Raw genomic sequence first — 12,563 nt, forward strand, 5'->3', positions numbered from 1 at the left:
TATCGAAATTTGAAAAAAGCCATCGAAATCTTCAAATCTGGTCAAAAAGCTCGTCGAAAAATTCAAAATTCACCGAAAATTTTCGTTGGATTCTAAAAAATTTTCAGAAATATTTCATAAAAAAACTCAAAAAATTTGAAAAAAATCTTTTAAAAATCCTATACTGTCTCTAAACATTTTTTTGCTTTTGTTTCACCTCCCAGTTTTCTTCCCCCTGTGTTTGTGTGTTTTATGAACCTATTTATAGGGATTGATCAAAATAATTTTTTATTAATCTCAACTCCATCTTTGAATCCAAATCCTAATTCTGTCAATCTTTAATTTTACGGTCAAATCTAATTTTTTTTTTATCTTAATCATAACTGAAAATCAATAAAAAAAAGATAAAAAAGAAAATAATAATAATTAAAAATAATAAATATATATATTAATAGATAAATAAAAAATATTAACAGATAAATGATAAAATAAAATATATATATATATATAAATATATATTAATAACAGGGCCTTTAAAAAGGAGGAACGGACTTGGCCGAGCTTTTTTCTATTTTTTGAAGTAAACACTATCGGGTCTAAATGGGCTAAATTTCATTTATTCTAAGACCCAACTCTTTGTTTTCAGCAGGAAACACTTTATACCAAATGAAAAGAAAAACATAGATTTCATAGAAAAACAAGAAAGAAAAGAGAGCGAGAAATGGAGGAAGCAATGGCAATGGCCCATCACCAGCAGCAATTTCTCTTACAGCAACAGCAGCAGCAGCAGCAACAACAACAGCAACATCATCAACAGCAACAGCAACAGCAACAATCACTTCTCTTACAACAACTTCAAAAACAAGCCCAACATCAACAGCAACAGCAATCACAACAACAAGCAATTGCTCGTTTCCCGTCAAACATAGATGCCCATTTACGTGGTACTCTAGGTGCTCTTCACCAACGTCCTCTTAACATCCAACAAAACCCCAATTCTAGCCCCAATCCTAACACTAACACTAACGCTAACCCTAATCCTAATTCCACCCCAAATCTACAGCAACAACAGCCTTCGCAACCACAACAACAACAACAGCAACAACAGCAGCAGCAGCAACAGCAGCAACAGCAAAAGCAGATCCGACCATTGAATCAAGCGGAGCTCCAGATGGCTTATCAGGATGCTTGGCGTGTTTGTCACCCAGATTTCAAACGTCCCTTTTCTTCTCTTGAAGATGCTTGTGAGAGGTTTGTGTGGAAATTCTTTAATTTTTTTTTTGTTTGCTTGTTGGGAAGATGAGGAAAGGTTGGCGGTTTTATTGGAAATAGAACTCTGGGTTTCTGTTAATTCTTCAGTTTTTTGTGCTTGGTTGGTCTGAAAATGGGAAAAAGAAGAGATTTGTTGGAAACCAAATAATGGATTTTTTTAAAATTCTTTAGTTTTCTTGTTTTGTTGTGGAGAAAATGTGAAAAGATGAGAGTTTTAAATAATGGGTGAAAAGATGGGAGTTTTAAATTATAGGATTTTTTTTATTCTTTTTTTTTTAATTTGGCTCGCATGTGTTGCATTTGTAAATGGAATTTATTTGAAGATTTATGTTATTTTCTAGTTAAAGGTTGAAACTTGTATTCATGCAGCTGGGTTGTCCAATTTTGGTTAGATTTATAATGCAATTATGGTATATTGGTCTATCTGCTAGAGAAATTAGGATTTGAATATTTGAGACTGGCATAAGTTGCTCAGTTGTGCTAGGATTGAAGGACCATTTACAATGATGTCATAACAGGGTTATGTGAGATGAAGTAATGCTATTTGACATGGTGAGATCTGATTGTAAATGAGATTTCCAGAAACTGTGGGAGGTAAATGGATGATCAAGTTAATTGTTGGTTTGTTTCATGTAATTAGTTTTTGTTTTGTTCAATTCTTTCAATATTAGGACATATATGTAGAAGAGTAAATTATATTGTATTTGTGCGATGGAAAATTATTGGAATTCATATGCATAAGACGGAATAAATTGCTGATGTGTTGTGACACATGTCTATTTGGTGGGAAGAATTGTGGGATTCATCTACATATGGCTGGGAAATACTTGAGAAATTCTCTTTTCCATGGTTTCCCAGCCAATAGGATATAAGACCAGTTAGAAACTTGTTAGAGATCTTCATATTTGGAGTTATGCGCATGTGTCAGAAATCCTTTCGGCTAGACAGTTTCATTCTGCTCAGCTTTGTCATCTGTCTCATGGGAAAAAATGAAAACACTAAATAAAGGAAAACCTTTAACATTCAAATTAACTTGATATTTTATTCATAAGATTGTATCCTCCCTGTTGCATTGAGGCTAGCTTTGAAAAACACTCATTAGTATCTAACATTCATATGTTCTGTAAGCTGATTGGCTACATGTTTATTTGTATGAATAAATTGGAACTGACAGAGTGACTAAGTGATATCTTTATTGTCCCACCTAGTGTTTCTACTGCTCTTATATGCTGCTACCATCTTACCCAAGATGTTTCACCCATTTTCCAGACTTTGCTTTGCATTTTCCTGGTTAGTTTTTAGAAACGTATATGTTTCCTCTGGTCACATCTTGCACTGGTTTATATATCTTCTTTCCCACTGTATACAGGACTAAGAATTTTTTACCAAAAACTTCTAAAGTTGGCAGCAACTTTTGCGCTTCATTGTGTGTCCTCAGGCTTCTAAATTTTTTGTTACTGATTTTTTTTTTGGTTTCTTGCTTCTTTTGACTTCTATTAATGAATAAAATCAAGAACATGTGGAAATTCACACACACACACATGCATGCAATTTAAAATACTTTTGTTTCTCCCCCCCCCCCCCCCTCCCGCCCAATCCTTTTCCCTCCTTTTTCTGTCTTGGCTATAAACGCCACCCCCCCTTTTTCTTCTATCTGATTCTCTCTTCATTGTGTCAGTTGAGGGGAATGGTCTTTTATTTTTAGTTTTAGATATAGAGGGGTATGAACTGAAGACGATAGTAACCATCTATCTCATCTTATGTGAACACAGCTTTATATTAGCAGTGGGTCACACATTAACCCAGCTAATTGACTTTGACCTTTGGATGGGATTAGATATGTACTTTGAAGTTTCTCCATCGTCTTCCTTATTAATCAACATAGAGTGGTTATCCTTTTAGAAAATGAATATTTTAGCATATGATCAATGAAATGTAGTATATGTGTGTTATAGCATATGATCAATGAAATGTAGTATATGAATGTTATATAGCTGCAAGGTAGTTTTTGAATTTTCTTGATAAGTGTAAATAACAGTAAATGGATTCTCCAGATGGCCCATAATGCTAACCTGTAAACCCTGATTAGATATTTGCAAAATAATATGAAGGAGGCTCATTCATAGGAAGTTTGAGGGGAATATTTTACAAACTTTATTTGGAAGAAAGGGTATGGTGAAGCATAGGAAAGCAATTTTTGTGTATTTTCACATAAAACACTTAATCCTATGGATGATAAGTAGTAGTAATTCAAGCTCTCTCTCTCTCTCTCTCTCTCTCTCTCTCTCTCTCTCTCTCTCTCTCTCACTACTTGAATAATTTTTATTATGACATTTGGGGTCAAGTAATTTTCTCCTTGCTTTCTGTTTTTTACGGTGTATTTTCATGAAACTGTGCAGGTTACTACCTTATCATGTAGTAGCGGACTATGAAGCAGAGGAGGATGATAGAATTCTTGATTCTGACACAACCGGCCTGATGCCATCTCGCTCCCAGCAGTGGGATCACAACATTGCTGCCAAAGTCACAGAGTTCACAGCCACATTTGAGAAACAGGCCCTTGCCTTCAATATAATATCTCGCAAACGAGCTATGGGGGAATTTCGATCAGAGGAAAGATTGATGGTTGAGCAGGCTCTTCTCCAGGAAGAGAAGAAAGCCATGTTTGTTTTGAGATCAGAAATAGAATCTAGGGAGAAGGCTGGTCGGGAGGCTCATGAGGCTAAGTTGCGACTGGAAGCAATGGTTCAGGCAGAGCAAGCTCGAGTTGAATCACAAGCTCATGCTGAAATAGTGGCTCAAGGACCTATAAGGGCAAACGCACGTGGGTCTCAAGGAAGCAACCTTACAATTGGTCATGACATTGGAGAGCATGCACAAGGTGTTAAACCTGATGAGATTATGAATGGCTGGGAGAACAATGCACAGAAGGATGAAAAGGAACCTTCTGAAGATTTCTTGAATGATGAAGAGACCGAAAACGGATATACAGATGTACAGAATGACTGGCACGAAGTTGGGGAGTTTGATTTGAACAGAAGATGAGTTGTAAAGGTTATATCTCCCTTCCTTTTTTTACTTGTTTCTCCTTTTTCTTTTTCCTCACCTCATTTGTAAAAGAAAATACGTAGTAAAATTTTAGGACATTTTCATTTTATTTAGCCTTGTGTTATTTGTATTTATGTCTTGGCTAACCATGCAAAGGAGGAGTTTCTTTGCTTTTGAGAGCTGCTTGAGGCTTCCATTAAGCTTGTTAAATGTTCTTTGTACATGTTACATTCACCCAAACCAAATGGTGAAATTCAAAGTAGCCATAGAAGCAGCTGTGCCTCAAGTAAATCACGTTGTTTTCTTGCCCCATTTTGGTCCATTCCAAACTTATTTACGTTAAAAAAAAACTTATTTTACATATACGTTTTTACTTCATCTAATTCAATGTTGTGTGAATCCCACCCCTTTTCCTGCACTGGATTACGCTTAATTAAAATCTAGACATGATGGTGAAAATGAAATAATATTTGTCTATCTTTTTTTTTTTTTTGTTTTTTGTTGCTCTTTTTTCTCTTTTCTTTAGGGTATTCAATTCGTCATATATGATGATACAAAAACGTTTAAATTCCAAAATTCTTGATTATTTCCATCCTGCTTCCGTTAGCTTTTCTTTCTCTCGGAGCATATGTGCTGAAATTCTTCATTTTCCTTTTTATTTTCTCAAATTTTTGCTGCCTTTGCTAAGTTGAATTTGCCTGTATTTTTTGCTACATTATTAATTTATTTTTCCTTTTTCAAGAAAAATACAATATGTCTCACTACTATGTTTCATGGGCACAGACGGTAGATAAAGCTCTTGTTTGCATTTGCTAAATTTATAATTCCTATATGAAAAAAGGCACTCGCTAAGCAAGAGAAAAAGTCAATTATAACCCAATAGAATGGGTGCCTACTGCTTTGCTTTTCCCTCCTCTTTCTCTCAGACACAAACCCTCATTCTCATCCATGCTGATGTGCAAGCAAAGAACATACCACCTAACACTAAACTTCCAATTATTGTGGCAAAAAAAAACTCAAAGCCAATGATAGTGCCAAAGAAAGGAGAAAAAAGCGGCATTTTTTTAAAACCTCAAATAAAAGAAAAGAAACAGGGGAAAACAAGCAAGAATGCACAAAATCCTAAACAGAACCTACAAAATATTGGGGAGCTGCGAATCCAGTCTCTGCTGCAACTCCTTGATCTTCATGGAAAGCTCCATCTTTTGTTCCTTGTAGCTCTGTAACAAGTACTCTTTTCCTTCTATCACCTCTTTTAACTCTCCTACTTCTCTTTTCAGCATCTCAATTCTCTCCCCATCTCCCCTTCCCTTCTCAGGGGAGCCCAAGTTGCTTTCCCCATCAAGATACCCATTGGCATGGCCATTTCTTATGTCAGATGGCCAAGATGTGACAGCTGAAGTCTTCCCATTCGTGCCAACATGTCCTGCACAGTGATCTGCAATTGCCTTCCTCAGCCTTTGGATTTCTCTCTCGGAGTCAAACAAGTCTCTATTTGCAGCATCCACCAGTGATTGCAAATGGCCTGAGTGTGCCACCTGAGCATTCAGTGAATTCTGCAGCTCCATAATCTGATCCTGCATCTCCAGAATCATATCATCTCTTCTCTTCAACTGTTGCCTTAGTTTCTGTATCACTTCCCGCTTGCTAAATATGTCAGAGCCCGATTCTGAGACACATGGTGAGTCAGAGCAGTTAGAATGATGGAATGGCTTTGGAGGCAACTCATGGCGATCGGGAGATGATGCCCACATAACACCATTATCCTTGTTGAACTCAGAGGTGGGAACTGTCACCAGAGGGAGAGCAACTTCAGATTCGAGCTGCATCTGGCCATTGTGTGGGTGCTTCTCCCCTATGCTTTCAGCTCCTGTTTTAAACTCAAACTTAAATACGAAACCAACAGGTACAAAAGAAAAAACTAGCTCACAATTTAAAAACTTAGAAAAACTGAAACTGCCAAGTATTAAACTAGAAGGCAAGCAAATCAAGAGTACAATCGGATCCATATGAGGCTCTATCCTAAAGGAAAATGAGACTTTGTTTCTTCTCCTTCCGGCCAATATGTGACTATTTACGCTGAAAAAGAGGTTTTGGGAGAGAAATCAAACTAGAGGATCCATAACAATTCTCTTTCTTCTCTTTTACCATTCCACTCCAAAGATAAGAACTAAATCATAAAGAGGTGAAAGCTAGAGCAATTGCTTATGTATATACCCTTTGGGCAGCTCAAATTATAAGATTGCTGCATCAGACCTGAAATGCAGTTGAAACAACCATCATCTTCTTGGAATGAATACATGTTTGAGTGTAAATGACAACCTGATGATCTCCTCCTGTCAGAACTTCCATTCCCTGTCACAAACTCTAAATTTAGAAGCAGTTATGTATTCAATCAAAATTACTGGAGCAAATAAATACTAGTCACCTTTCAAGGTAGTAGTAGCATTGTCCTGTTGCTTTGTGTCAAGTGACTGTTTCAGCTTGTAACCAAGGCGGATTGATAAGGTACTTAGCAAGGCACCACCAGCAATAAGAACCCAATTTGGACCCTCACCCTTAAAATTTTTTGACTTCTGACCCCTAGATACCTGGCCGCTTCTTGTATTCATTTTAAGAGCAAGAGAAGGGTTACAGGGAAAAACTTTGAATCATCCAAATATGACCTACGGTCAGAGTGCACCAAGATGCCATTAATATCCATGTAAAACAAAAGTTAGGTGACATAGCATCAACAAAGCAGTAAGTTCTACAAAATCCACTATCTTCACAAGAAACAAAAGGGTATCTGAATTGAATGCAAACTAAATAAATTAATGTAAAATACTTAAATTGCATGACTTTAAATTTTGAGAGCAATTAGATATTTAACAATATTCACCCTCCTGACATCCCACGGACTTTGTAGAAGTTTTGATAGATTGTTGCATAGTGAAAAGGTATCTCTGGCTCTTGAAAAGCTTTTGTCACAGGGAATTGATTCAATGTCATAAAACTCATCCAAGGTTAAAATCCCTTTTGAATAACATAACCAAAATATTCTCCTCATTCTAGGCTTTATGCAACAAGCTGAATAGCAAACAATGCAATTAAGCTGTTCAATTTACAATAAAGCAGATTAGCCTCTCTAAGAAAAATATCGTCCATGGCTAGAATGTTGAAAATGAAAATATAAATATGTCGAACATCTAAAGTATTACATTTGTCTAACCCATATGATAATGCTTAAAGTCCTACAATCCTCCCTGATTTAGGCAGTCAAGTAGTTTATGAACACTAGATAACATCTTAAAAAACAGATGAACCTGGTCTTGAACACCAACAAAATCAACGTCCCACCAAAAATATACGTGAGCAAAAACTCAGAGTAATTTCATCAGTTATAAAAGCACGTTCAACTTCCATGATTTCAAATTGTTTATTGGGATCATAATAAATCTACAAGATGCCGGTCCACCAAGTAGACATATGCAGTGAAGGAAACTTATTTCAAAATATCCAAAACTAAAATCAAAGAAAAATATAATTGTTCTACCAACTCATCTGTTACACAGCATTTTAGAAGGGGGGGGGGGGGGGGAGGAGGTGTCATCAAATAAGATGGAAAGGATCAAAGATAAATCAACAGATGGTGTATACATGAGATTAAGTTGAATCAACTTTGCCCAGATACTACCACAAAGGAGAAATAGCATTCAAATTTCTACACAAACGAGGTGTAATAGTCATTATAAATCCGAAGCTATCAATTTGTTACAACTCAGGTCGCATTTCTCAACACTTGCAAGTATTGAAAAACAATCATAATATTGTTAAAAACCTACACGTTTCTAATGAATTTCTGAACAGTTTGAACAAAAAAACGCAAAAAATTTCTGAGGTAAAGTTTTAACCCTTCCTTTTTCGTTCTTCTCCTACTCATAGTTATTACTTCAAGAAAAAAAAATTTGAAATCGAACAAATAAAACTAACATTACCTAAAATAGAAACTAAAACATTATCGAGTAATCTTAATCACAAAAAAAAAGAAAAAGATATCGATCAAAAAAAATAAAGGAAAAGAAAAATCAATAAGCGAAAAAGCAAACCTCATTAAACAAAAATTAGGGTTTCCTTCGACCGGGTTTCTCCTGAAACTCAGTCAAGCGCGTCGTTTTCGACAAGTGCTTGCTCTTGGACTCTTTCACTATTCACTCCCTCCCTTTCTCTCTCTCTCTCTCTCTCTCTCTCTCTTTGGAAATGACAAGAAGAGAGGTTTTTCAGATGGCAGCTTTTGGCTCTTCTTTTCGATTTTTGGGGCCGTCTTTTTTTAGCATGTCAGCAGGACACGTGTCGGATTTTGCCTCAAATCCTCCGTTTCCTTCTGCTTAAGATGTTACTTTTGGTTAATGATTGATATTTTCTTTTTGCTTTTAAGCTCTTAATTTTTCAAAATTTTATTATTCTTTTTAAGATTTTATGTTCTTTTTATTTAATATTTATTTATTAATATAATTAATAATTATAAATAATATTTTAAAATTTATTATTCAAATAAAAAAATTATAAATATAATAAAATTCATTTATAATCAATTTGTTTATACATATCTAATTTCCTGATTTTCTTTAAATTTGATTGCAAAAGAAAATTAAAAAAAAAAAATTCCTTGCTGGTCAAAGGTTCAAAAAGGGAAAGTGTACCAGTTAAGAGTGTAGCCCAAAAGATAAAAAATTGAGAATAGGAGTATCGTTCACTCCAAAGAAAACTTCTTCAACACGTGGGGAGCATGTTTTCCATTAATTTATTAAAAGATTACATTTAACTTAACCTTTTTCATTACATTTTCTTATAACAATTACCATCTAAGATTCGTATTTTCTTTATTCTTTAAATCACATTTTAAAATATTATATAATGTATAATTTTTTTCTTCAATTTGATTAACACACATAACACTGTAATTAGTTTATTACATTTTTTTTCTAAACAACGAGGGACTATTTAGTTAAAGTTTTCAAGGAATTTTGAACAATTAATTTGGAAGAAGCTCACTAATAACAAAATTACATTTTGCATTAGAATATAGACGTATCCCCTATTTTTTATATTGTTATTAGATTTTTTTTTAGACATTTATAATAATTTTACTTGTATTATATTTTAAATAAAAATTACATAGCACACGAAAAATATTAAATATATCTTTTATTTTATTAAATTCATATAATTTTTACTCAAATGTGATTTTAAGAATAAAGAAAATACGAATCTTAGATGGTAATTGTTATAAGAAAATTAAGAAAGAAAATGATAGGGTGAAGGGTAATGTTCTCCTCTCAAATTGATTCTAGTGAAGAATTTTGCTATTTAAGGCAACAAGATCAAAATGGTTGCAACCAACAAGCATAATTCACTCGCATCCAGAAGTGGAAAACAAATAAAGAAGCATCAAACTCAATGAACAAAGTTTTCATCCATCAATTTTGCATCACCTCATTAAGAAAACGAAAATGATATGGCTTGAGTGAGTCCTGTTTTCCAATTGAAGATCAAATGCAACAACAACAACAAAAGAAAAACAAGAGAATGACCTCTCATTAAACAATTAATGATACTGCATAACATACCAAGGATTAGATCCCAAATCTATTCAGTTCAACAAATAAAAAATTTGAAAAATTACATATACTATCCATCGGATACACTACCACAGAGAAAATACCTCTTCTCTAAAGCATAATCAGATCTAGGATACACAAAACATATTCAATGAAATAAAAAATAAAAATGGAGCAAGAGTAAATGGACATACTAGTAAAACAGATACTAGAAAATACCACTGTCTGGTAGATTTGATTTAACTTGCATTTGACTTCTTTTCTTCCATGTATTCTTGCATCTCATTCACCCAAAGATCAGCAAATTCACAATTCTTCCATGCCTCAAACCATGGTCCTCCACGAGTATAATGTATAGCTTTAGGAGACGATGTCGAGTCATTCTTAACAACCTTGTTATGCCCCTCCAGAAAATTCCAAACATATGGGACTGATCCAATTTCATCATCTTCAAGCCACTGAAACCTATGAAGAAATGCACCCGTTTGCTTGTTCACAACCTCTGGAGTCAACCCCTTGTTCTTTGGATGACCACAATTGTACAACACCATAGAAGACCAATTCTTCCTGGGATACACAGTCTGCACAGCACCATCCATTTTCGTGGTCTCTTTGGGGGAATAATCATGATGAACACACATGATTGCATATTTATCATCGATCATCTCCGTTAACTCCTTGATATCAGCTAAGTAAAGGAAATCACAGTCAACAAACATAGCCCAACCATCATAATTCGCCAAGTAGGGTGTTAGGAACCGCGAAAAGGAGAACTCAGTGCTCTCCAACTGACCCCTTTCACGCCAATAAAGGCCTTTTTTCCTAAGATCTGATTGAACAATGGGTGTGATCTCAACAGGAATTGAAGAACGTTTCAATATAGAATGGCGGCAGACATCATAAGCTAGATCTTCACGCGGATCATAACCAACAAAGATTTTGAAGGGTTTGCTTACATCGCCATTGTTAGTCATGCGGTGAGCATTGCCATTAGCCAGAGTCATTGTTAGCAGCAGTTTTCTTCTATAACAAAGATCTGCATTTTTTTTTAAAATTTATTTCATTTCAGTTAATAAAGCAATTTCCATAAACTTACTTACTAAGCAATTGGGGGAAATGAGAAAAAAAAAAAAAGGAATTCTCTTTTTGTTTTTCTAAAAATCTTTTCTTGACTGAAATGGGTAGTTTTTTCAGGGCCACTTAGTAAAGAATGGCACGTTGAAACTTCTATTTTTTTTAACTTTGTTTTCTCTTGCCGATTCTTGGAAACCAAACGAAACCAAGCAAGGGATTTTTTTTAAGAACTGGGCTACTCTGGAATTAATAATGTATCTATTAATCTAAAAATGAAAGCATCAAACACATAAATCTAAGAAAAAAAAAATCATAACTCAAAAGAAAATTGAGATTCAAACTCAATCAATCCAGTGATTCCCATCAATTAAACTGATAAATAAATAGATAGATGGGTTAAAAAAAAAACCCGAAACTAAAAATCAGCAGAACTGTCCATAAAATCAAAGAAAATGTGATCACGTTAACAAGAAAACCGTCAAATCAGTAACATTATCCGCTTAAAACCCAGAAAAAGAACCCCAATAATTTTTTTTTTAAAAAAAAGAGAACCCAAGAAGCAAAAGAAAAAGGAAGAGAAAGATTACCTGGTAAAGTGAAGAAAGCGTGGATCTAGCAATTCTTGATAATGAAGAAAGAATAATGGGAATGTAATGCAAAGTTTCTAAAGAAAAAGAAGAATTTTCTTTCGATTATTGATAATGAAGAAAGATTACTTGGTGATTGACTCTTGGAAGACTATTTATAGAAATGGGAATTCAAAGAAAAGAAAATTCTAAAATTCGAATTTCTCCAAATTTTATTCGATTCAAAGGAGATTTTTGTGTGTTGAATGTAGGAGCGAGGATTTAGCGGTGGAAACGAGTGTGAGGCCTTCATAATCCGGAGGGAAACGAGTAATTGTTTTTTCCTATTGACGGTCCGGGACATGATTTCAGTGTACAACGAGGGGTCATTTCCCGACACGTGTTTTATAGGCTGGATATTAAAACTCTTTTTTTTTTCTATTTAATTGTTTTACAAAAATAAAATATATAAAGTTTTTATAAATAGAATTATATTATCACAAGATATTTCAAAATTTTTATCTATTATGTATTTTAATATAAAAAATCACTTAAAATACTATGCTACTATAAAAAATATATTTAATGAAGTTAAAATTCTTATTTATAAATTCAATAATATTTATCTTAAAAATATTTAAAATAACAATTTAAAATTATATAAGCAAATATATTTCTTTTTATTAATTAAAAATTTACCAACGTTCATATTTTCAATACTTTATTAGTTTTTGCTGTTACATACAGTACATATGAATATACAATACACATGAATACTTGTTTTATTATTTTTAGATAAAAGTTATATATTAAACATATGATTGCATATATTACGTATAAATTACATAAATTAATTTGCATTAACATGTATGTATGGTTTAAATTAAATTAGAATTCTCACTTAAATTAAATAAAACTTATTTTTAGTAAATAAATTCATTTAATTAAATTTTAATGGAATTAAAAATTATAAAATATTTAAAATGAAATTTAAAAAATATAATAAAATAGTTTTCATTAATTC

At 33.6% G+C, this 12,563-nt stretch overlaps 3 protein-coding genes across 4 annotated transcripts; 1 reads left to right on the top strand and 2 right to left on the bottom strand.

Moving 5' to 3' along the window:
- The first annotated feature begins 598 nt into the window (after positions 1 to 598).
- Positions 599 to 4,611, top strand: LOC111293777 (uncharacterized). Its single transcript, XM_022886707.2, has 2 exons — positions 599 to 1,230; positions 3,651 to 4,611. Exons 1-2 carry the CDS (start codon positions 701 to 703, stop codon positions 4,294 to 4,296), a joined length of 1,176 nt encoding a protein of 391 aa, XP_022742442.2. The 5' UTR covers positions 599 to 700; the 3' UTR covers positions 4,297 to 4,611.
- A 714-nt stretch (positions 4,612 to 5,325) lies between these two features.
- LOC111293778 (uncharacterized) lies at positions 5,326 to 8,579 on the bottom strand. 2 transcript variants are annotated; one of them, XM_022886709.2, is made up of 4 exons: positions 8,388 to 8,579; positions 6,728 to 6,965; positions 6,556 to 6,654; positions 5,326 to 6,169 (listed from the first exon to the last, which is right to left on the bottom strand). In XM_022886709.2, the coding sequence occupies exons 2-4, from the start codon at positions 6,909 to 6,911 to the stop codon at positions 5,433 to 5,435; spliced, it is 1,020 nt and encodes a 339-aa protein (XP_022742444.2). In that variant the 5' UTR covers positions 6,912 to 6,965; positions 8,388 to 8,579; the 3' UTR covers positions 5,326 to 5,432. The 2 variants fall into 2 exon arrangements, with proteins under 2 accessions (XP_022742444.2, XP_022742443.2); XM_022886708.2 differs by having other exon boundaries at positions 6,517 to 6,654.
- Positions 8,580 to 9,854: 1,275 nt separating this feature from the next.
- LOC111295419 (protein CDI-like) lies at positions 9,855 to 11,881 on the bottom strand. Its single transcript, XM_022888898.2, has 2 exons — positions 11,561 to 11,881; positions 9,855 to 10,935 (listed from the first exon to the last, which is right to left on the bottom strand). Exon 2 carries the CDS (start codon positions 10,901 to 10,903, stop codon positions 10,139 to 10,141), a length of 765 nt encoding a protein of 254 aa, XP_022744633.2. The 5' UTR covers positions 10,904 to 10,935; positions 11,561 to 11,881; the 3' UTR covers positions 9,855 to 10,138.
- Between the last annotated feature and the right edge of the window lie 682 nt (positions 11,882 to 12,563).

Source organism: Durio zibethinus, chromosome 14 (genome assembly GCF_047325235.1).
Source record: "Durio zibethinus cultivar Kanyao isolate XHJ-2024 chromosome 14, ASM4732523v1, whole genome shotgun sequence".
In the NCBI taxonomy this organism is placed as follows: Eukaryota; Viridiplantae; Streptophyta; class Magnoliopsida; order Malvales; family Malvaceae; genus Durio; species Durio zibethinus.

What these genes read in the sequence shown, in the direction of transcription:
- LOC111293777 (XM_022886707.2), top strand. Translation starts at nt 701, where the DNA reads ATGGAGGAAGCAATGGCAATGGCCCATCACCAGCAGCAATTTCTCTTA. An exon ending in CTTGAAGATGCTTGTGAGAG is followed by an intron (nt 1,231 to 3,650) that starts GTTTGTGTGGAA and finishes GAAACTGTGCAG; the next exon opens with GTTACTACCTTATCATGTAG.
- LOC111295419 (XM_022888898.2), bottom strand. Translation starts at nt 10,903, where the DNA reads ATGACTCTGGCTAATGGCAATGCTCACCGCATGACTAACAATGGCGAT.
- LOC111293778 (XM_022886708.2), bottom strand. Translation starts at nt 6,911, where the DNA reads ATGAATACAAGAAGCGGCCAGGTATCTAGGGGTCAGAAGTCAAAAAAT. An exon ending in TGCTACTACTACCTTGAAAG is followed by an intron (nt 6,655 to 6,727) that starts GTGACTAGTATT and finishes AGTTTGTGACAG; the next exon opens with GGAATGGAAGTTCTGACAGG. An exon ending in TAATTTGAGCTGCCCAAAGG is followed by an intron (nt 6,170 to 6,516) that starts GTATATACATAA and finishes AGTTTAAAACAG; the next exon opens with GAGCTGAAAGCATAGGGGAG.